This window comes from Falco biarmicus, chromosome 6, assembly GCF_023638135.1.
Source record: "Falco biarmicus isolate bFalBia1 chromosome 6, bFalBia1.pri, whole genome shotgun sequence".
In the NCBI taxonomy this organism is placed as follows: Eukaryota; Metazoa; Chordata; class Aves; order Falconiformes; family Falconidae; genus Falco; species Falco biarmicus.
In genome coordinates this window covers 74,734,285-74,759,020 of record NC_079293.1, presented here as the reverse complement: position 1 = coordinate 74,759,020, position 24,736 = coordinate 74,734,285, and the positions used below count along the sequence as shown (strand labels likewise).

The window sequence follows — 24,736 nt, the reverse complement described above, 5'->3', positions numbered from 1 at the left end:
CTGCTTAGTGGGGCATGAACCAATGTGTGGTCTACACAACCTCAGGGTCCTGTAGAGTGTACATAACATTTCTTTCTTTTGGAAACCTGAGGAGTTTGGACTGGGTTATCATCCATTTGAGGAGAGGCTGAAGTACCTGTCTTTGTTCAGCTTGGAGAAGACACGGCAAAGGGTCATCTAACTGCAGTTCACAGCTACCTAATGGTAGCTATAGAGAAGATGGAGCCACACTCTTCTCAGATGCGCAGTAGAAAGATGAGAGGTAACAGACACAAATTACAGTGAAAGAATTTCCAAATATAATGAAAAAAAAGCCTCTCACAATGATGGTCATCAAACACTGGAATGGGGCCCCAGAGAATTTATAGAATCTTGATAATCTCGTAGATATTCAAACTCAACTCTAAGCTCTAGGCAACCTGGTCTATCTTTGGAACTGGCTCTGTCTGGAAGGGTGGATAGACCAGACGGTCTCCAAACACCCATTCCAACTTACATTGTTTTTTGGTTTATTCACTAGCAAAATCCAAGTCAAACCAAACTCATAAATCAATATGATGAAGTTTCGAGGAGCCTCAGCACAATCTCTAAGGTCTAGTGATCCTTTCCTTTATACTGATCTTCCATTGCACCAAGTCCCTTGCTGACACACCCAGTAACTATCCAAAGACACCAAAACTAAATACTTTTTCAAATCGTATTTGATTTTACATTTCACCTCAGGCAACAAACATTGTTCATGCAATATTTTAATATGACACCTGAAGTACACATAATAAGTTATGATACATTTGCTGTCTTGAATGACTCGTGTTTCTAATTGACCAAGATCTCTGTGAATGACATCATGTCTTATGGATCATGTATTATCAAAGCAAAGCTGAAATATTTTAATTGCTTATTGGTTCTATGGTTTAGTTACTAGTGATGTGATTTTTTTCAATACTTTGATACTAATTTCTTAAGTATACAGAAGTTTACACATGTGCATACATGTACAGACACACATAGAGATATATATGCATGTGAAAACATGACTAAAAATTATTTCCCTTAAATACACACCCTGGTAATTGAGATAGGTTTTTTTTATTTACTACCTATTTTTATAAGTAAGTGAACTGTTTCTGCAGTAGGAAAAACGATAGTTGAATTTCTGGTGTGTCTATGAACTTCTGGCCATAAAGCAAAAAATGGATGGAATAAAACTGCAGAAGCTGCAGTTACTTCACAGCTTGCCAAGAGTTTGTGGTTACCTTGCCTGCCAACTGTTACTGTTACTCAACCTGATTCCTCAAGGAAACAAAGACGCATCGTTAATTTTTACCACATCCAAGGTCCTATGTGCAAGTAATATCAAGGACGTGACTTTAAGGTTGAGCATTCTTGACACGGTTAATTATAAATTCTACATGGTTGCTCCCATCATTACCATAAAAATACCTCTGCCTGGACATAACGAAGGGAGAAACAGAGGAGGGATGGAGCACATTTGGTTGTCCAAAGCTCAGAGTGGTGAGGCAGGCCTTACAAAGATGTTGGTTTGTGGCTCTTAGGGTGGATAACCTTTCCATCCCCACCTGCAGCTCCTGTTCTTATAAGCAAGAGACTGCCAGTTTCATACATCAGGAGGAACATATCAATGTTTTGCCCTTCAAAATCTCAGCAGGTTTCTCCAGTGCCTTTTGCTGCTAGACCTGACTTACACCAGGATCACAGCAGTGCTACATGTTCCTTCACCCAGTGCATCTGGGTAAGAAAGTGCACGGGATCCAGCCCAGCTAAGCTGGGCAGCACCTCACAATAATTTGGCTCTTCATATTAGGTAATTCTTTCTACCCAAACTGTCATCTGCTTTCTCACCATTTTCAGTGCAGAGGGAAAGGGAGTCTTTATGGAGAGTTTCCTTTTACTTTTTCTTCTGTTTTCTTGTTTCATCAAAGTTCAGAATATGATCTAGTTATGTTTCTATCTCCACAGCGTCTTAACTCCAACTTCTTCAAGTTGAAGTCCACTAACAATGCCACCCTCCCCCACTCATTTCGGGTCCAGATCACCCAATCCTCTTTGGAAGAAAACAAATATTATGGTGGGGTCAGCATTTTATGTAATAAGACAGTGCTTAGAGCCCTGGCACATGAACTCATAGATGGAGCCTGAAGCACTGCTCTGCCAGATGCAGATGGGATACACTATTAAGGGAAGTGTCTTCCTGATGAGGCTGCAGCGTGTCGTGAGGAGAAATGTCTTTCTCTCTTTCTAAATCAAGATATTTGGGTAATTGTGCAAAGATCAGTTCCCAGAAATGAAGGAGGATCTTGCCTCCATCTTAGGAGTCTATATCTAGCACAGCAGATGAGGCAATTGGGAGCAAAAGGGAGAATCTCAAACTCTGCTCCTAATAGTTCTCTGGTGAAAGAAAAAGCAGCAAACATTAAGGAGGTCTTTTGGTGGTGTCAGCCCTGTTTCAAATGATACTACACGAAATACCTGTCTGTTGTTCCATCCTCACCTCAGGAGGATGATTTGCTCGTGGTATTGAAGGCCCGGGGCATCTGGAAGCCATTGTATGCAGGTGTAGCTAGAACATCAGGACCAACAAAAGGCTAAGCTCTAGCAGCTTGCCAAATAGCAGATATTTTAGTGCACTCCAAAGAGGAGATAGGTCACCTCCAACAGTGGTGGCTGGTGGCTTAGCTAACTACAGCCTGCCCCTCAGCTGTACAGTAACACCACCCCTCAGCCTCCTTCATGTGCACTGAACTGAATTCTAACCATAGGGCATACTCAATGCACAGGAGATCAAAGTATTTTGATGCCACTATGGAGTGTATGGTACAGAAGTTCAGACTCCTCTAGATTAGCTGCAGAAGCTGTTAGGAACAGTTGCACTGACAAAGTCAATCTACCAAAAGGAGGATAACCAGTATTTAGATGTTATTCTACAAGTGAATTTGCAAGACACATATTACATTGCAGTTAACAGATAAAGTTTTGAACCCACATATAGATAATCTGAATCAATAATGAACGGATATGCAGTCATAAACTTCAAACAGTACACAAAAAGTATTTAATCAAGCTCAAGACTTTAATGATTATGTAATTTTCTTGAGTAACCAGGGAGAAATGATGAGATTAACATGTGTGTGAACAAACCTGCTCTCCATCTTGGTTTTGACTTGACAGCTAATTGAAGGTATCAGGGCACCAGGGCAGAGTCCAGCCAATTGGTCTAAGGACCGCACTGTGGCTGGCAGGCATGCAGTGTGTGTTCAAAGCTCCCTGGCACAAGCCATGTAGGCTACAGTTTCTAAAACCTGAAGAATCTCTGTAAACCAAATCATATTTCTGGAGACAAATGGCAGCAGCGATCTCACCAAACTTCAGGTGTCCTAAAGGTAAGCATAAAAATCCAAGCTGTTTTCACTGCTCTTCCTTTATAGTTAATGGAAAGAAATTGTTCTACAGATCTTTAACTGAAGTACAAACATTTACAATAAGGGCACTAGAATAAACGCAAAAGTAACAGGATACAAGAAACCCAGAAACATTGCATTAGGAGATGTTGTGCGACAGTGTCTCCTGCAAGATGAAGAGCCATAAGCACTCATTCTGCAGAACAGCATAAATGGGAGGTGTGTATCTAACAAAGCCAGCATTTCCTCTTCAGAGGGTTATTTCACATACACTGGCACCTCTCCAAACCCACCCAGCAAACCATTAGGAGTCAAAACCTTCTCAGTCTGGTAAAGTATTTGACTGGGTACTGTTCTGTGCACATTCAGCAACTGCTTCAGAGGAGATAATGGCCAAATCACTATGTTGCACACCCATAACTTTTGGATATGTGTTTGCTAGTCCCTTTCTCGTTCCTTCTTTGTACTTTTTTTCTGGTTTGTGTTGCTGTCAAGGGTCTGATGTTACCCAAAATGTTGCTGGTTTTCCCTTGCATGAGGTCTCCTCAGAAGTGAAATTTCTCAGATGCTTCCAGGCCCTCTGAAGGAAGCATCTGGAGATACCTTGGCATTTTCTACACTGCTAGGCCATGACAGCAGGGAAAAAGCAATAGAAAGCACAGATTCTGTCACTGGCATATCAGTCAAAAATACCATATTGCTTTCAAAAAGCAGCCTGGAAACTACTAGAATGTGTACCTGCTGGACACAAGCACCCATGAAATCATCACAGAGAGAAGCTAGGTTTCACCTCGACAAAGATACCATGGTCACTGCAGGAGCGCTCCAAGAATATGGCCATTGGGAAACAGGGAATGAAATGACCTCCCTTTTCCCTGGGGGTGCAGTGGGGTGTGAGTGGAGAAATGTCAAGCTGTAAAAGCCACCAGCCCACCTGTGTGTTACTGCATGAGGTGTGAGCAGTTCTATGAAATATTCCCTCCTTCCCTGCAAAAAACACCCAAGGCTCAACCATACCAATGCCATTATAACCGACTTTATTTAAGTGGGGGCAAGAAATAATTTCCATGGTATTGCCTCATTCATATTGACGTTTTTGCAGACACTGATGTTTGTTTCACTGGAAAGGAAGGTTCTGAGAACTTTTTGTTGCAGTAGGAGCTGGTGCCACTGGGAACAATGGGATCAGGATGATTCAGGGGTCATTCAGCCATTCCAAGCAGAAAGAATTTCCAAGGAGAATTCAGTCTTCATCCTCCACCCCCTGCACAGTGGAGAAGAGAGAGTTTCAGGTTACCCACCAGTAGGTTTTCTGCAGTGATGTTCTCTTTATTTCATGACAGCAGAACAGAGGCCACCATGGGATGTGGACACCCCCTGAGGACCTCTATGCCAGCAGGTTTGGCATTGGTGAAGTGAGACAGGATGGTGTCAGGATCTGTGCCTCTAAGATGGTGCTCTGGAGAAAAGATAAAGAGAATCATAGAACGGTTTGGGTTGGAAGGAACCTTAAAGATCATACAGTTCCACTCCCCCTGCCATGGGCAGGGACACCTTCCACTAGACCAGGTTGCTTCAAGCGCCGTCCAACCTGGCCTTGAACACTGCCAGGGATGGGGCATCCACAGCTGCTCTGGGCAGCCTGGGCTCTCTATAAGGAGGATATCAGTCATTGCCACAGTGATCCCTGCACTTCTACATACCTTCTGCAGCAGGACTGTCCATTTTGACATGTTCCAATCCAATAATATGGTCGACGACATATCCCTGGAAAGCAGCGGCCACTTTGGTGTATACAAGGTTCTAACTCCCGAGGAGTGAAGGGCTGACCTGCACAGTAGAAGGAGAATAGTCGTTTACAATGAAAATGAGCAAAAATGGATGCTCTCTCCCCCTCTCCACCCCCCTGCCTCCCAATTCCTCTCTCTACCCCCCTCACACCTTACCTGCAGCCCCTTGGAGCACTGGGCACTGAGGTCGGCCAACTTGCCTCAGGCGTTTCTCATCGCAATTGCCATCCATGCTGAGGAGCTGTCATGGTGGCTTTTCTTGCCAGTGCTCCCCGAGCTTCCATCGCCATGGTGTGGAAGAGCGTGTCGTCCTCAAACCAGACACCGGCTGGCCATGGCTGGAGGAAAGCAGTCCCACCCATGCAGAGAAGACCAGGTCTGAGACCATCTGAGGCACCTGAACATACACAAGACCATGGGACCTGAAGGCACATGCCCCAGGGTGCCAAGGCGACTGGCAAATGTAGTTTCCATCATCTTTGGGAAGTCCTGGCAGCCAGACAAAGTCCCCAGTGACCAGAAAGAGGGAACCATTGCACCCATTTTCAGAAAGGGTCAAAGGGACGACCGTGGGAACTAGCAGCCAGTCACCCTCACCTCTATGCCCGGTCCGACCATGGACCAGATCCTCCTGGAAAGCTTGTCAAGGCGTATGGAAGACTGGGAGCTGAGGAGAGGCAGCCAGCATGGCTTCCTCCAGGGCAAGTTGTGCCTGACTAACCCGGTGGCCTTTTACGATGGAGCGGCAGCGTTGGTGGTAAGAGCAACTGATGTCATTTTTCTGGACTTGTGCAAGGCCTTTGGCACGGCCCCACACAACGTCCTTGTCTCTAAATTGGAGAGAGACGGGACTGGTGGATGGATAAGGAACTGGCTGGACGGCTGCACGCAAAGAGTTGCGGTCAATGGCAACAAGCACAAGGGGCAACGGTTTTTAAACTCAAAGAGGGACGGTTTAGATTGGTGCTAACAAAGAAGTTCTTTACAAGGGCAGCGAGACGTGGGAAGAGGTTGCCCAGAGAAGCTGTGGATGCCCCATCCCTGGAAGCGTTTAGTCCAGGAAGTCCCTCGCCCAGCCCAGCCCAGCCTCCCCCTCCTGGTGTCTCACAGCATCCCAGAGCGATGGGGGTTGGAGGGCACCTCTGGAGATCATCTGGAGGTGACTGTGGGGGACCCTTGCTTGGCCATGAGGACAGCCACCTTCTGCCTGGAGCCACTTCAGCATTGGCACTGATCCCATGCGAGCTCCTTGGGATCAGTCTGACCTAAAGGCAAGGCTCTGGGTCCAGGAAGGGGAAAACGTGCCTGCGGGGGTGGGAGTGGATGCTAATGAATGAGGTGTGGTTGCACCCCATGGGTTGGTGGCAGGGTCCACAGGCACCTTGTTGAGGTTCACTCTTAGCTGGGGGAGGAGATGGTGGCTACTGCCCCAGTTTTCCCCAGCCTGGGGGAAGATGGGGAGCCGGACCCAGCCCCAGCTCAGGAGAGGGTGGCAGGGTACTGCCCCTGCATGGTCGGATCCCACCCGGCCTGGAGGGACAGCACAGGCTTGGCAGAGGACCGCGGTCCAGTCCTGCTTTGGGGAGAGGTGTGCTCCGTTGCTGGTTAACATCACTGGCCTGGTCCGGGACACCACCGATCTGGTGCTGATCTTGTCCAGGGGGGCAGAGGGTCCGCGGCAGGGCAGTGTCTCAGGGAAGGGGGTATCGCTGCGCCGGTGCCCGGCTGGGGACAGGGCAGGGATGTCCTTGGCTTTGGGCTGAGCTGGGCTTGGGAAAGGTGGCCTGCGACCTCCTGCCGTGTGGCAGGGAGTGGGGAATGTCCCTGACTAGTTCAGGACTGAGGGCGGTCCCTCACCCAAGGTCAGTCTGGGGAGGGGTCCTGGGTCCCGTGCAGGCTGGGCAAGGCCAGGTCAGGTCCCTGCCCCCCGCCACTCTGTGGTCGGGGTCCCGGCCTCGGTGCTGGTGTGCGGCAGGGGATGTTCGGAGCCCTGGGGATGGCCTCTGAACCTGTGCTGGTGCCCGGGGGGGCTCAGGACTGGGGGCACTTTGGGGTGAGGGACCTGGAGCTGGCACCAGTCGGGGTTGGAGGTGTTGCAGATTATCTTAAGATTTTACTGAATCTTTCTGTATTTTGTGTTTATGTAACAGTTATAAGAGCATGTTGATTTTAAGGCGTCAACCTCCATGTTAGAATTATGTTAACGCTTATTAACCAATGACGTATGAATCGTGCTGCTTGTTATCCCAGACTGTTCCTTGAAGTCCCTGTGCTATAGACCATAAATACCCTTAGTCCTTATTCTCTAGACCATAACCAGAGCACCCCGGTTCGATTGTGTATAGGGTGAGTCATTAGGCAACTTGGCAAGGCCGATATCCAGCTGTCCAAGCTGGCAACAAAACTTACTTTTAAGGTGTCCTGAAGTGAACTACCTTCACTATAGCACTAAAAATCACGCCCACAGGTCAAGAAGACCCTTGCCCAGGTGAAGACCCTTCCCCTACGCAAGCATAGACACAGAAAAGGATGACACTGCAAATATTACAAAGATATGTAGATTACTAACCAATCATTGTAATTGGGAGTGTACGACCTTGTAATTGGTGTATAAATGTAACGGTAACATCTGAACAGGTGTGCTTGATGCGTGGAGATGCCGAGCACCCAGTGCTGCAGTAAAAGGGTGCCGGCTGCTTAGTGCTCCAGTGGGGGTAAGAGGTTTTGATTCCCGGTTTCGGTGACAGAGGCAGCACCCCGGTGCCGGGCTGGGCAAACGCCGATCACCGGTGCCCAGCGAGGGGCTCTGGGGAGCGGGGCCCGGACACGGGGCCGCCGCGGGGCAGGGAGGGGCCCGGGCCCGAGCCCGGCTCTGGCTGAGGAGCCGGGGCGGCTGCAGGCCGCCGCAGCCGGGGCGCTGGGGACGAGCCCCGTTTCTCACCGGCGCGTCGCACGGAGGCGGGCGGCGCCGCGCTGCTCGGGGCCGGGGTCGCTGGGGGCCGGGGTCGCTGGGGGCCGGGCCCCGCCCGCTCGGCGCCGCCGCCCCGGGCCCGCTCCCCGGCTCACGCGGCCCCGGCCCGCCCGCAGCGGAGCCACCGCGCATGCGCGGAGCCGCGCGCCCGCCGCCGTCGCCTGGCAACGCCCTGGGCGCGCCCGCCGCGGCCGTTGCGCTGGGCGGGTGGCGGTTGGCGGCGGGCGCGGGCCCGGAGGCCGGGGCGGTAGAGCGGGGGCCGAGGGGGCCGATTGCCGTCACCGGCGCCGCGGTGAGACGCCGCTGGGTCCCGCCGGCGCCGCGCCGCGCCGCCGGGCCTGGCCGGCTCAGCAGCCCGCGCTGCCGGTCACCGCGCCGCGGGGCGGGGGGGCTGGGCAGGGACCCCTGGAGCCCACCCGGGCCCGGCCCCTGTGGGTACGAAGGCCCGGGCTGCGGCCGCGGGGCAGCCAGAGACACTGCGCTGGGCAGAGGAGCTCGTCCTTGTCTCTCGGAGCCCGGATACGCATCCCAGCCGTGTGTACCAGCAGCTCCGGGCAGAAACCCCTGGTGCAGTTCCGCAGCTCCGGAGCCCTGCAGGCGCCTTGGCACTGCTACATCACCGCCTTCATCTTCCTTACTTTCCTTTCTCTCAGCTCCTGCCAAAGCTGACGTTCTCCGTCCTCCTGCCATACCTCTCTCTTCAGACATTCTCCAGCCTCCTCTCCCACATCTCCCCTTTTTTGTTTGTTAATCGCGACAAGACAGAGGTGGTGTGGAGCTGGGTGACCATGACCTGATTTACATTATGATCAACTAAACGCTGAACAGAGGAAAAAAGGCATGGGAGACACAAGGCAAACATCAGTGAGGCGGTTAAGGCCGTTAGAATAAATCCTGCAATACTTTTGATCCACAGCCCAAAGTTTCCCAGCCATGAGAAGAGACCAAAGGCATCCCAGCCCTGGCTCTGCTGCAGATCTTTGTTCAAGGCTTTTAAGTTTTGTATGCTTTTGTGAGTTGATTCAGGGTGGTCACTCAGGTTCATGCAACACGTCCCATCCAAGTCTTCGCACCCATGTCCCTGTGCTAACAATCAAAAATCAATAGCAGCTCGGTTCTGCAGCGACGCATGACGGACAGAATCGACATCTGCTAATAATCCAGAAAGAGCAGTGTTTGTAGCATTACTTTCTGTATGTAGCAAGCTAGCAGCCCAATTTATGAAGCGAGTTAAGAGCATGTACTATTCCTACGGAAGAGATTAGAGAAGCAAAAATGTGTTGCGCTGCATTACGGAACTCCACCTGAGAGTTACAGGTGGCTGTGAGTTCTGCGTTAGAAACATTCGACACGTGATGGGGTTGCGATTGCAAAAGGGCTGCAATGCCCGCTTGCAATCTTCATTGGCGTTATCATAGTGAGTTGTTTTAAACGCAGCCCCTGAGCTTCCTCATGCTCGACTTGTCCTTGCAAACTACTCTGAAGCCGATCAATGAAGTCAGCATAGGACCCTGCAAGACTGTGGTGAACGACTCACTAGAGGCTCGCCCAGACTCTGCTATCTTCCAGACTGCCTTAACAGCCGCTTCCTTAATCTGCAAATAGGCATCCCTGGGATGCCCTGTCTGAGTCGTGGGAGCGGCATAATTATTTTCCCCAGCCAACTGCTCATCGTTAACAGCAATTCCCCGATTAAGGTTTTCCATCAAGGCCACTACACATAGCTCACAAAAATCAGATAACCACATCATATACTGCGTCGGAGTTAGTACCATGCGAAGCAATGACCTCCAGTCACGCAGCGCAAGTGTCTAAGACTCTGCCATTGCTTCAAGAAGGGACATAGCAAACTAGTATGAATCCTCCCTTCCCGAACTGCTTTCCTTAACTCTTTAACAGCCTCACATTGCACAGGCTGCCACTCTGGAGGCTGATTTGGCTGAGAAAATACGGGACATGCCATAGCGACTCCCAAATCCCCTCGCTTAAGCGCTTCCCGCTTGCATTGCCAGCACCGATGCCTTGGACCCCCTTTCACCCTCCCTGAAAATACAGTCAGTGCATCAGGAGGGGGAGGAAAAAGGTCTGGTTCCTCTTCCAGATCTATAGGACCTGGATCAAAAGGTTTCTCAGTGTCAATGGAATCACTGCCCAAGTTGTCCCATTTCCGCACTTGGTCCTGTGTTGTGAGGGTCGCTGCAATCGGCAACAGGAGCTTTGGGGGCTGAGGAGGTGCAGATGGGAGTCACCATCGTTGATGCTGTGTTGAGAAGAGTCGTGCTGTCGGTGGAATTTACAGCTTCCCCTGGTTTAACACTGTTAGTAGAATTAGTCCACGCTTGGCGAAGAGCAGTCAGAATTTGCCACCAAGGGGCTAAATGCATTCCCGCCACAAGTCCCCCTCCGCGGCAGCATCATACAATCGTCTGATGAAGGTAGATGAATTCATTCTCATTTACAAGGCTTCTCTGCCAGCAAGCCAGAAAATATCAAGGTAATTAAAAGCAATTTGTGAGGTGCTGTCCCATTGCACATTCACTGAGTTTTATCATTGCTGCAAATTGCAGAGGCTTTTATGCTGTTGCAAAGGTGGGACACAAAGGAGACCTTGCTGCTTGCCTCCTTCCCATCACTTCCCAGAAAAGCATCCTCCTTGTGAAGACCAGGACACATTTTACAATGCACTCTGTTGCAGGAGAAGCAATGAAGGACCGGCTCAGGCCCAGCTCAGGCTGGGATGTGGACTCTCAGCAACGTATGTAAAAGGCCTCTAACAGAGTAAAAAAAAAACAAACAAAAACCCAAAGCATCTACGTCCTTTGGATTTACTACTTACTTGCAAGGGTTTAACGCTGGCTAATTACAAAGCCAAGGGTTTTCTGTAGACAGCATCTTATGGACAGCTCAGAAACAGTTCTCTTCAGCCAGCCAGGTTTTTCTCTATTGCCTGTAACAACCAAAACCCAGCATTTGCAATCCAGGTAAATAAGACTGATTGGTTATATGATGCTACGCCTTCCAACACTAGCCAAAAGATCTCTTTCCCTTTTTCTAGCTTAAGGAGGCACTGAGTTTGACATGTAGTGATGTCCCAGCAGCTTGACATATCACCTGAGCTGCTGCTGTGGTCTCTGAAGATGTTCTTACCTTGGGCTAGTTGCAAGATAGAAGATACATTAGTACAGCTAATAATCAGCTGTCAGATACATTAACCCAGAGCTCTTCTGCCAACAAGCTAAGCTAATATGCAACTGAGTAAGCTAGGACCTTTCTGAGGGATTCAGCTTTCCAAGGGAGCAGCTCCTTCAGACACCCCATCAGGACTTTGCGTCTGAGCTTAGCAAATAACTGGGCCTGATGTGACCCACCACTGCAGAAAAATCTGTGTTTCCCAGAGGATTATGGTCTCTCTTGTCTGAGTCCCGGCTCTTTCATTTCATTTCCCCGGTCTCTGCCCCACTCCCCTGGCTCACTGTGGCATCTCCTTTTGGTGTCTGTGTCCACATGGGTGAGATGCAGCAGGCTGACCTGAGACACAGCTATATGGATCAGCAGTGAAAGAAGAATGAGACAGTAGTTCTGACTTTTATTATGTTTGGGGAAATCTCCTCTACAGTAATCTAATTGCTCCTAAAGAGATAAATAAAAGGAGACAAAACTCAAGGAATGCCAGCTGCGTGCCAGCCCCGGAAGGAATCAGCATGGCATTTGCATGGTTATCCATGCCTTCAGTGAAGAAAGGTTTCCCTCTTCTGGCTGTCTCCTTCTCGATCCAGTCATGATAGCTGTAAACTGACACTAAGATCTGAGGGTTTGGCTTTACTGCGCAATCTTCTCCCCAGCTGACGATGCCGACCTGAAACCACTTCATGGTGCTCCAGTAGCCGCAAACCAGAGGTCCCCCGCTGTTGACCTACGGCATAAGGAGCATCTTATAGCAGGATCAAACCTCGGGGCTCTCACAGGCTGATTGGGAAAAGCAAACTCTAACCCCAGTATTTGGGGTAACAAGGACATTTTGGACTCAAAATGTCACAGCTCAACCCTGAGGTCCCTGCAGAATAAATAGATAGAGAAGGTAAGAGGAGGAGATCAGTCACAAGCTCTGGCTCAGTGCAGTGCCCTGTCCTTCTCGGCCTTTTCCACATGCTCCCGGGGCCCCAGAAGGCTACCTGAACCCTGTCACCCAGAGATGACATCCAGGGGTGAAAAGGGACATCTGCTGTCGCTCATTCAGTCTTTGACTTCTCTGCAAAACTGGCGCATGTAGGTGCTGGGTACCTGCCACTGTTAATTTGGGGGGCTAGCATCCAGAAATTGGACAGGAGACGAACACTAATCCTGACAAACCCTTCTTGCAACCATGGTAATTTTACTGAAAATTTGACCGCTACTGCAAGGGCAACCACCATTCACCCAGTGTGCAAGCCTTCAAATGCACATTGCAGCCACCCCGCAAAGAGGAATGTCACTTGTCTGCCCAAATCATAAAACGATAAAATGATGAAAGCCCCATAAAACCATGGGACGCAGGAAAAGCGTTCCAATTCCTACGAGCTGCACATCAAAGCACCCTTCAGAAGCAAATTTAAGAGACTGCAAATGCAGAAACACCTGTCCACCGCTCTGTTCTGGGACTTCCCAGGACACCTTCCTACTTAAAGCAATCTGTCCCGGACTTTGGGGAAAAAACCCACCTCATCACGTTTGCAATAGTTCAGTGGTGGAGAATCCACCACCAGAGTGGAGAGGGGATCACCCTCTTCGCTATTAAGCTAAGGTACACTCATAAAGTAATGTTGTGTAATTAGTAATAACTTTGAACTGAAATGCGGTTAGCTTTGACTCCTGGCCCCCAGGAACTCTTTCAAGAGGCAGAAGGGTCCATAAGCTCAGAACTCATACCTCCCTACAGTCTGCCATCAGACCATCACCTACCCACCTCTGTTCAGCTGTTTTGAACAGCCAGAGGGACTGACCATGCTCCCCTGGTTTGTGGCCTTGCCCTTGTACGTGTGACGATTTACCTATATGGATCCAATTTTCATTGGCACACTTTTTCTTGAAAAAATGCAATTTCACAAGTCTTGCTTTGCAGCTTTAGAGCCGTGTTAGCACCAGGAAAAGGATGCAAGAGCTTGTACAAGGATGCAAGAGCTTTTGTCACTTCTGCACCGGTTTAGCACTCTTATGCATGGAGCAAGTGGGCGTGTGAGGGGTGAGTTCAGCTCCAGACTGGTCACCTCTCCCTGCTGCTGCCAGTGCGAGTGTCAGGCTCCCCTTGCGGTCACATTACTGGCACCAGGCATGGTCCGAGATGGGGGCAGCGGCATGCCAGGGGGCTATCCTGGGATACCTAAAATGGCACTGGAGGCTTGGATGGACTGGAGACTTGCATGTAGGCAACTGTCCTGCCTTAGAGCCGTGTGTCTCCCTGTGAGCTAAACACCTTGGACTTGCCTTTAGTTCATGGGGAGCAAGAAGCACTCATACAGGGATTTATCTCATTTTAAAAGAGATGGCTAAAAAGGTCTCAATGACTCACATGTCAGAAGTGCGTTTTTCTCCCCGTTGATGGAAGGCTGATCTGCTAGAGGCAGATAGCTATTGACAACACATTTGTATCTGGTCAGATGAATCCCACCCACGGTTGTCCAACAAACACTGCTACCGCCTTAGCTATGTGGGGTGAGAGCCCTGAGCATCCCAGGTGCTGTAGAGGGCATCTGCCGTTTCCAAATTGCTGACAGTGTATATGGGCAGGACATACTGCAGGTGAAGGAAAGAGGTCATCCCCTGCCTTTTTCACAGAACTAAAGAAACGTAAAGCCTTAGATGCACCCTAGCGTTTCAGACAATTATTAGAGATGGCCAAGATCACCTCCTGCTACGATCGGTGGAAGGGTGTAGGTACCTTCAGTCCATGACTCGGATCAGCCCTACACCAGGGGACAGTGCAGGGCATGGTGAAGCTGAGCTGGAACCATTGCACTGCTTGTTTGTGGCCACTCAATGATTCCTTCCCCTGAAAGTCAGGCCAGGGACTGGGCCCCCCTTCATCTGTTGCTGCCCTAAACTGTACGTGAACTGTGACTCCAGCTGAACACACCAACCTAATCACCACGCCACAGAGCTACCCCCACAGACCTCCTTGGCAGAAACGCTCTGAAACAGAATTGGGCCGTTTACTGAGTTTTGTCTGGATAGGCAAGACACTGAAGGAGGCATTTGCTCTGTGAGTCCCTTAGACCAGGGGTCCTCAAACTACGGCCCGTGGGCCGGATACGGCCCCCCAGGGTCATCAATCCAGCCCCCGGTATTTACAGAATCCCCCCGCCCCACCCCCCCCGCCGGGGGTTGGGGGGGAAACCACGCAGCCGCAGATGACTGTCTGCTACTTCATCCGCGCGCCGGCCCCCTGGTTAAAAAGTTTGAGGACCCCTGCCTTAGACTCTAATTGTTGTTCAAGTTACCATTGCATCAGAGCCTAACAAAAGATGCTTAAGAAAACAAGGAATTAGACATCAGTTGTGGTTCATGGGGTCATGGAAGAAATGTAGCACACACAAAAATAATAAGCAGGCCATCTCTAGTGTCTGTTCTTTAGCACTTGTAGGCCATTCATGCTAATGAATGAACAGCCATTAATGCTAACGTTTATGACTAAATAGAACCGTAATTCAATTACAGATCTTGTTAGTGTTAATTCACAGTCAATCTATATATTTCCCTGAAAAACTGCTAGGGAATCGGTATACAATAGATTTTTCTTTCTAAGTGAATGGATTATTATTTTGTTTAAAGCACAAATACTTGGGAGCTCTGCTATTCAATCTCCTTGCGTTATTCTAGGGATACGGTCAGTGATCCACAAATTAGTCTTGTCTGGTAGCAGTACGATGGCAGCTGGTGAAACGTCAGAGCCTTTCTATTGACATGCTGTTGCCGCATGGGGGTATTAAGGCAGTGGTCGTTAGGACAGACCTTCTAGATGATGCTTTGGTGAAGATATCTGAGGGGCTTTAGTTACTTAGATAAAACAGCTTGCGGCAATGGGGAAAATCTAGCACACAAATGGCACACGGTGCTAATGCTTAGGATGGTAATCCTTTGGACCAAGATGAGGATGGTGGGGACTTACAACCTTGAGTCTAGATGCAACTTGCCCATCCTAGCCTGGCTCTGGACATGAACCAATGTATCCTGATTCTCAGCAAAGCTCAGGTAAGGTTAACATCATGGCTTTTACCTGCCTCATGTCCAGACTGATCATGCATCTATGGAGTGCATGGCTTCTAGGTTTCCTCTGAGCACACCTACAACAGCAAGCTCAGCATCTCCAGAGCTTGTTCCCTGACCAGGGCTCTCTGCCTTGCCTGCGTTGCTACCCCTCCCTGGCCTCTAAACTGGGGTGCCAGGATCCCAAGGGATTATTGTGGGTGGCTCCTGACCCATGCAAATGCTGGAGCTTGTCTGGAAGCCAGCCAGGAGACAGCTGGTTGGCACAGACCAAAACCGTGCCCAGGGCTGCTCTGCCTCCTTGACAGCACTGCCTTTGTAAAGGATTTAGGTATTTTGAAATCTGGCCTCGTTCTCATTTGACACAAACACCATCATCTTTCTAGACAAGCGTAGCTCAGTAGATGGCACTGCCCACAGTGTGCCTCGTTACCTGCCCAGGGCAGGTGAGTTGGGTGTCCCGCGGTCCCTGCTGCAGAGCAAGTATCAGGTTCAGCCCTGGCCTCCCAGTTCATTACCAGGCAGCCTACTATGGGCAAGGCACCAGATTCCTGAACCAGCCTAGCCAGGCAAAATGCGCCCTACCGGGCTGTAAGCAGCACTTCCCAGAAAACCCTCTATCAGCAAAATGTTTCCTCTCCAGCAAATTAGCAAGTTCCGATGAAAAGTCCTGTCTCCTGTTTTTCCCCTGAAGAGCTCCGCTTCTAGCCCAGGGTATGGTTTTGTCCTGCTCTCCTTATTTCAGGTTGCAAGACGTTCCTGCCTGGTCAAGCTTGCACTAAAAGTGGGCACTTGCTGGGTTATGAGAATTATCACACAGGCAATCGTTGTGTACTTCCACTGCCTGGAAAGCTCACATTTCTAGTTCGTTTCTCAGATGACTCTAACATTATTGTAGATCAAAATAGCACCCTCATCAGCTTTCTGAATATGGGAGATTCACTTTGCTTTGTACAAGTGCTCTTGCTGTTTCACCAGCACAACGCAGCCGCAGAACTTAAGGCTGGGCTGGGAAGTGTGTTCTTTCATCATGGTAATGTTACCCTGTGGCAGTTTTCTTTTTAAAATTTTTTATGGAATTTAATGGAGGTGAAAGTCACTAGATGAATGGTTTCAGAACAGATGCTCTCCAGCTAATCAAAAAATGATTTTGCAAAGCAAACTTGCCCTCTGCTGCCTAGCTATGGGCCCAGCTCGCACCAGCTTTGCAGCCCACGGCCCCTGTACCCGCTGTCTTTGCCTAAAGGGCAGGGGATTCCTCTCCATCCTGGGTGCTCGTTTAGTTCCCTCAGTGAAAGATTCCTACAGGATGAAGCTGTGCGTACATGTGTCTGACATCCCAGACCGTCTCTCATGCCAGGGGACTTGCTGGGATCCAGCCTTCTCCCTTGCCCTCCCTGCAGCTCACCATTTCCCTCGCAGAGCTCCCGTCCTTCTCGCTGCAGGGAGGGAATTGGGGGGGGGTGTTTGGGGTGTGTGTGTGTGTGGGGAGCGTGAGGAGAGGCCCATCTGCTCAACAAGGTGTTTCGTTTCCAGCACCACCACAGCCCTCTGACCCCAGGAGCCCCGCAGCCCTGCTGCCCGGGCCAATATGCCTTTGCAGGCGGTTTCGGTTTAGTTGCCCCTGGGCATTGCGCCCTGGCCTCCTGCAGAGAAGCTTTAGCAACCCCAGGAAGCTGTGGGAGGTATCCATGTTCATTCCCAAAGCAGAGGCACTTCTCCCCCAGTGTCTCTGTGCCCGCGTAGGCAGCACGGTCATCCGGGAGCCTGTTGGCTTTACCTGGCAGGGACCTCTTTCTCCTTTCTCCAGCTCAGCACACAGCACGTTCTCCATTAGCGGTGGGATCCGCTCCAAGCACTGCTCCCTGCTGACAAGCTTCATCCGCGCTTTCTGCAGCACGTGGGTTGGTGCCTCCGCAGCTGCAAGTGAGAACGATTAACAAAACCTGCAGAGCAGTGCAGGCTTGTAGGGGTGAACTTGCAGCTGGAGGCTAGCTTTGGGACTGCGCTCAGCTGGGTCTGTAAAGCACCTCAGGGCAAGGGGGTCTAGGGGCACAGCCTGGGTCATGGGGGCTTACAGGGGCTCTCCAGATGTTTAGCAAAGGTAAATTTGTGCTCTTGACTTTATGCCAGACTAAGAGGTGGGTAGGTAGGTAGAAAGGGGGGAGGTGTTAATGGGCAAAGCTGAAATCCTGGGGAGTGGAGGCTTGCTAAATAGGATTTAAAATGACGACTGATTTTTGTAGATGACCTCTGGGATATGCTCCAGCTGGAAGCCCCCCAAAGGGATGGCTTGTCCTGCTGGTCCTGAGATGAGCTGCGTTGCACACCCTGGGTTTCTCACTCTCATTTCTGGGGAACTCGGTCGGAGAGACACTTCATGGAGCCCTGTGAGAGCGAGCCCTGCAGAGGAAAGTCCACTGAGCTTTCCCCAGAACACATGGCCTTGCTGTCCCCATGCTTTCCTTGGGGGGCTGTGAGGCCATGCCTCTGCCAGGGGACCAGCTGTGTCTTTCAGAAAGCGGCTCTCAGGGTGGCAGTGCACAATGGAAATCACTGCTTTATTCTTCCCTTGAGACGGGAAAACAGAAATGGCAGCGGGCACCAGCAAACGAAAAAAAGACTGAAAATATACAGGGCTACTTGGAGAACCCACTCATTTCACCCACGTTTCTCTCTGAAGTGAACCTCAAGGATAAAACTGCCTTTTGGAGGATATTGCTACTGGGGAGGAGACCTACAGATTTTCAGAAACTCCTTCTACCACGGTTCACCGAGCTAAATCCTTCCAGCACCTTCAGCAGGATTTCGGGACTCAAAGGTAAGAACTAAAAGACAGAAAGTTGTCAGGTCCCGTTCCCAGCGAGGATGGAGCTGCTCCACAGAAGTGCCCACAGATTCAAACACTTTGATGCAGGCACCTCCACGGAGGTGGCTCCACTTGCCGAGGTCTAACTGGCTGCAGCTGAAGAGGAGTCAGGCTGGTGCTACCTGAGGTGCCTTTTGAGAGATGTCGACCTACAGAAGGCTGGTAGAGATGGGCAATAATCCATTTTTCCCCACCAAGGAACAGTGCCTCATACTTCTTGCTATGGCCCGTATCACACATGCCCCTCACCAAACGCAGCTTCTGCTGGTTTTCTTCTGAAACCTCTCCCAGGGAGAAGGGGGGGTGTGCCAGGGCTGAGCATGCTGACCTCATGCTGGGTGCAATTTGGGTAGCAGAAGTGATGTCAGCTGAGCCCACACGGCAGCAGGAGCCCAACCTCCACTGCCACACCATGCATTTTGCAAAGAGACTAGCTGAAGAGAAATCCTGCCAAGCTGCAGAGTGGCTCTGCAGCAGCACGCTGCTTTTCTGTCTCTAGGAGCACGTTTCCTTGGTGAAACAGGAGAGTTTCACAACTACGGTACAGTGTTGTGTATGACTGTTAAGCGAGGCCAATGAAGCCTAAGAAGGAACATGCAGAGTTTCAGAGATGAGGCGGTAACCCTCTGGAGCAGAACGGCAAGGCTTAAATGGGACATTCGCTCGCGACATCCTAGGAAGGACTGTTCAAGCCTCAAGGCACCACCTTCCCCACTCTGTCCTGATTAATTCTTTCCAATAATGAAATCGCTCATTAGCCATTTAGTGACATTTGTTCAGGATAGACATTTTGGGTCACAATCAGCACCGGAGCTCCTTTCATTAGGGCTTAGACAAGAGCAATCAGCGATAGCAATCTGCTGTTCTAAATGAGTGAAGAAGGGTGGCCAGTACCATTGAATCAATCTGGTTCATGGAGGCAGGAAGCCAAAGACAACCCTAGACCTTCATTTCCTTTATTCCAGAACGCTGTAGACCCAGACTAACTTGCCCACCAGGGTGGAGCTTGTCTTACTCTGGATGCCAAGAATGGCATCCAAAGTAAGGTTGAGTTCCTTCAGAGCAAAGGTGGCTCTGAATTATTGGCTGGAACACACATGCTCAGAGTAGCCTGGACTTCGCTCTGGGATCAGTAGGTGGATGTTTCTTGCACTGAACAGAGAACTGGTGGCTGTGCAGGGGCTGCGAGGGCCTGGATGTGCTTACCAGGGAGGTAGGGAGTGGAAGCTAGTGTGGGTAACCCCTCCTGGGAGAGAACGTGTACTTAAATTGCATAAAACCCAGCCTCGGTTAGCAAATGCATCTCCTGACAGTAGCTTACCTGCTGTCTTGGAGTTGCTTGGGGTTCCCCACCCAGCAACCCAGCAGTGTTGCCACATATCGTTGTTGTACATGAAGGGCAAGCAGATGGGTATTTTCTTATTGCTGAACTGGATGGGAAAGCTGAGCAGGATCAGAGCGATATCATTTTCCATGCTCGTATTGTCAAATCCTTCGTGGATGATCAGGCTCTCCGGTTTATGTTCTTCCAGCGGGAGGCTCAGGTCATTTCCCCCCATTGCGACGGTCAGGTCTGGTGGCCTTATGAACAAAACAGAAGCAGTGCAGACATAAGCAAACACGAAGGCTTTGTGTTATAAAGGTTGGTGCCTCCTTCCCTCCCCCAGGTGGGGTAGGGTGGTGCTCAGCAAATTGCAGAGGCAGGTTGGCTATAGATAGTGTCAAAATGTACCCTCACTGCTGGGCAAAGCTGATTTTCAGGGCAGAGAGGTGCAGAGGCAGAACATGAATGCAACCAAGTTATATAAATAGCCCCGTTGCTAACAAACAGATGGAGTGGGCAGCATCTTCTGGATTGCTGTGCCCTGGGCTGGCTGCTCCAGACCGCGCTGTCCCCAGCCAGCTGCCACAGGTTGTGATGCCACAGGTCGTTTGTCACCAAGCAGCCTCAGCTCTCGGACCTGCTGAATTTTAGAGGGGGCTCACAGAGGGCGGGATGCTGACCCTGGCCATTGCATGGGGTTGATTTCTCCGGAAGCTTCTGCTTTAAAATCAGATTCTCCATGAGGGAAGGGTGTTTGCTATATGAAAGCAAGGGCAATTTGGGGGTTAGAATAAGCTGGAATGGAATAAATCTACTTTTACAAGGTACCGCAACACGTGTAGGCATACAGGAGATGCTTGGGGACATTACCAGCGTCACGGGCATTTATATAAGGCTGCTCAAACCACCATTGAAAATATTTCCCTTCCATACCTCCTGGTTACGCAGATTTCTGCACGTTTCTGTTGTAACACTACCTCTGATCAAAAACGGGCCCATTTTCTCCAGAGCAGACAGCCCCTGTTTGCAGGGCTCTCTCTCTGGCCCAGTCACGTATGCCTCACATTTGACCCCCGGGAGGAACGTTATCAACCCATTGCGCCTGGGCTGTCCTCACTTCCCATGAGTACTTACACCTCTTCTCCAAAGCAATGGGCCGCAGTTAATATCCACGATCTGCTGATGATGGTGCCTCCGCAGATATGTTTCCCCTTGCTCTGGATGCTCACATGCCATGGGAACTCCCCAGCCTTGGCGTATCTCCTTGCCGCGATCATCTTGCCAGTGTCCCGAAAGGGCTCGTAAGATGGTCGGAGGCCACACTCTGGGTACAAAATGAGACATATTGCTCACGTACAGCAGTGCCACTGCCTGTGCTACTGAACTAGAGGGGCAGGACATCAGCTAAGGCACTGCTCTCTAATCATCCACGCTACTTGATCTCTACCAAAGCCCCTCGCATCACTGTAGCCTCCCTGAACCTGCACTCTGCCAACCACTGCCCGGCAGTTTGGGGACTAGCAGGGAGCATGAGTGGAAGAATTCAGCACCAGGCTGTAGTACAAGCCATACTTCTATGCCATCAGATACAAGAAATAAGCCCAGGCCTCTTTCATTTACCAATAGGCGTATCTCCTGTTGGGCTACTAGCAATTCCACTGTGCTGGTCATTTCTAACAGTAAAAAGTACGGAAGGAAAACCTGCATTGATGCTGCCGATCAGAAAAGCGAAACAGAGGAGGGTGAAGCACAGCATTTCAATCCCAGTCCTGGACCGACACACTTCGACAACGTTCAGAGCAGTGGTGCTCCTGCAGACACCACAGGACGCCTTCCCTACTCTTGCGTTCTCACCAAAGGCAACGCACCTCCCTGCCGCAACCAGGGTCACAGCGCAACCAGGCTGTGACATCACACATTCCCTTTGTTTCTGTTGACATCACTGTTGGACGCTGTCCTTCCGAAGGCGATGGGGAAAGCGCAGTGGTTTCCCAGAGGCTTGGGCTTTGCTTTAGCTATGGTAGGGATGGGGCAGCAGTGAAATCCCCGACCGTATCCTGGAGTGACTTCCACAGGGTATTGCAGTAGTGGACTTAATGAGTTGGGTGCTGTAGCCCTTTTTGGGTCTTGAACCATGTTCTTCTCTCCAAAGACCTCAGGTGTGATCCCACATCAGCTTTCATCTTTGACTCTGAAAAGTGCTGAAGCCTGTCAAACTCCAAATTAATTTTCTTTTCTTCATTTAGGCCATGGCTGTTCTCAGAAGGAAGGGGCAGCTCTGTGGCAGGGTAAATTTCAAACGGTGCCAAACCAGAAGTATGGTACCGAAGATGCTGAGGCAGCCACTTTGTTGTGGGCGAGGGTGGCTTACGAGACCAAATCCAGCTTAAAAAACTAATCCACGAGGCTGACTCATTAGCATTTCACCGTTACTGATTATTAAAAAGGAATAAGGCCTAAAATCCTAAAGATCCACCTGAGATGAGTCTCAGGTCTGAAAAAGCCCCATTCTGCCTTGCAAATTGCTCAGCTTGGTTCCTGAGGAACCGCAGCGTGTAGTGCTGAATCACTCTGTTCTTGCTCACTGTACCCAGGCCTAAGCCATTGTTGGAAATTACCGTACCAGGTACTAGAAATCATAAATTAGGTAGACACACCAATAGAAGAAAATGGTAGCAAGCAGAGATTTATGTAAAGGATCCTGGCAGGGTCACTTATGAAAGAAAGCTGAAAGATTCAACTCTGAGGAAGACCACCTGAGCGGGGCCGAAGGCCAGAACAACCCTCTCAAAATTGATGCCAAGAGAAGACTCTGCTTAAACGCTGCCCAGGCTCTGCCTAGACTCCACCTATCATTAATATGCAATGAGATGTTGTTATCACATGAATAATGTACGAAGAGATGTTGCAATCACGTATGTTAAATGTATAAATTACCCTGTTTCGCACCTCTGCTTTGGAGCGAGTTTGTGTGGTGCGAACCACCTCCTCCCCTGAGGAGATAATAAATACCTTCCTGCTAAAAGTACAGAAAGTCTCTTAGCAGTTTTCTTCATTCTGAGGTTTTTCGGCATCAGGGTGCACAAAATTTTCCACGGATGCTGGTTCAGCCCGGCTATGCCACCAGTTCGGGCTCCGTGAGCCTCCTACTCAAACCCCACTGTGGGACGCCATTTTGCGGCGTACGAAGGCCCGGGCTGCGGCTGTGGTGCAGGCAGAGACGCTTTATTCTACAGAGAAGCCCATATTTACACCTCTGAGCCCGGATACACATCCCAGCTGTGTGTACCACGGGGCTCAGGGCAGAAACCCCTGGTGCAGTTCCACAGCTCTGGAGCACTGCAGGCCTGCAGGCGCCTTGGCACTGCTACATCACCGCCTTCATCTTCCTTACTTTCCTGCACAAGAGCCAGCTGTTCTCTCAGCTCCTGCCAGAGCTGACGTTCTCTATTCTCCTCTCATACATCTCTCTTCAGACACTCTCTGTCCTCCACTCCCACACACCCCTGCTCAAGCAGGCTCTCCTAGAGCAGCTGCGCAGGGCCGCAGCCAGGCGGGCTCTGGACGTCCCCAGAGAAGGAGACTGCACAGCCTCTCTGGGCAGCCTGTCCCCGTGCTCCGGCACCCTCAAGGGAAAGAAGTTTTTCCTGCTCTCCCCACGGAGCTCCCTGTGCTGCAGTTTGTGCCCGTTGCCCCTTGTCCTGTCGCTGGGCACCGCTGACAAGAGCCCGGCCCTGGCCCCGGCCCCCTGACACTGGCCCTTGAGATATTTTTATCTGTCCCCTCCGGACCAATGCACATGCTTCAGCTCCCTCCAGTCCCCACAGCAAGCCCCAGCCACCAGCTCAGCCACAACAGCCCAGTGGCCTCGCAGCAGGGCAGTCAGGGTGCTTGTGCCCCCACCATCCATCCACTGCTGCAGAAAGCCCTCTGCCCAGCCGGGCATGCTTAGCTTCACTAACACAGCAAGCAGCTACACGCTTCTGTTGCGTGGCACCTCATTACCTTTCAAGACAGACACAAAGCAAAAGAGGCACCTTTGCCCCTCACCCAAGCAGTCCCTGCCTGCACCCACACCCACCTCCCTCTGCGGAGTTCCCACCCGCACCGAGCAGCAGCATTGTGAGCCGCATTGCAAGGTTTCCAAGCAGGAATAAACAAGACCCACCCACGTGGCTGTCCCTTATAGCGTGCGTGACTTGCAAACTGCAGGTGCTGGGTCACAGAAGCTGGGTTTTTTCCTACAGACTCAAAGGTGTTTGCAGGGTGTTTCAGAATAATCTCTATTCCCCGGCAAGTCATGCCAGCCATCCTCAGCATAACAAAACCACAGAGTGGAGAAAACAACCCAGAACATTCACCAGAAGGGCAAGAACAACTGTCTCATTTTCCCAGTACCTTGGGAGAAAGACCACAAGCCTGCACACCTGAAGTTTGTCAACAAGTTGATTATGCCTGAGCAACACACTGCCCCCATTCCTGAATTTTCAAAATGTCAGACACTGCAAGTGCATCATCAAGGTCCCACAGAGAAGCACGAGTTACCAGAACAAGTCTTAAAGTGTGTATTTCGGTGATTCACTGGGGCTCTGGAGCTCAAGGTGGGTTCAGGGCAGATTTCAGAGCTGCTGCCTCCCATTTCAGGAAGCATGGCACCCAGTGCCACCTCAGAGCACAGCCCCCAATACCACAGAAGCTGTCCCCAACATACTTCAGGTGAGGGGAGGGAAAGAAAAAAGCCAGGCAATTTTTTTTTTCCTGATTTATTGTGGCTAAGATCAATGACACCCATTTATCAGAAGCAATTTGCTAATTCCAGTGCTGTTTGGACACCATGCAGCAAACCTCCTCCTCACAAACCAGGTCAGCCAACTGCGTATGAACCCATTTCTGAAAACAGTCACTCCCTACAACATTAACTCACACCTCAGCCCACTGACCTCCAGTACTTTACATGCTCCTTACCTCCAAACTTAATTCTCTGTACATGCTTTGGAATAATGTTTTTTCTCCAGAGGGGAGAAATCTTGCTTACTGAAGAGTTACCATGGAAATCAGATTGGTTACAAGAGCTCTGGAGAGACTAAGAGCCACATTAACTTTTACTCTCCTGGAAGTGGAATA

The 24,736-nt window shown here is 50.3% G+C and overlaps 1 protein-coding gene across 1 annotated transcript in view; it reads right to left on the bottom strand.

Annotated features, from left to right (window-relative positions):
- Positions 1-24,671, bottom strand: part of LOC130151244 (serine protease 55-like) — a 230,975-nt gene extending 206,304 nt beyond the window's left edge. The window contains exons 1-5 of the mRNA XM_056343211.1: positions 21,314-24,671; positions 20,747-20,936; positions 19,610-19,869; positions 17,200-17,339; positions 9,095-12,093 (exon numbers count right to left, since the gene is read on the bottom strand). Coding sequence (XP_056199186.1) covers positions 11,791-12,093; positions 17,200-17,339; positions 19,610-19,869; positions 20,747-20,936; positions 21,314-21,524 — 1,104 coding nt within the window. The 5' untranslated portion in view covers positions 21,525-24,671 and the 3' untranslated portion in view covers positions 9,095-11,790. The remainder of the gene's footprint in view (positions 1-9,094; positions 12,094-17,199; positions 17,340-19,609; positions 19,870-20,746; positions 20,937-21,313) is intronic.
- Positions 24,672-24,736: the final 65 nt, after the last annotated feature.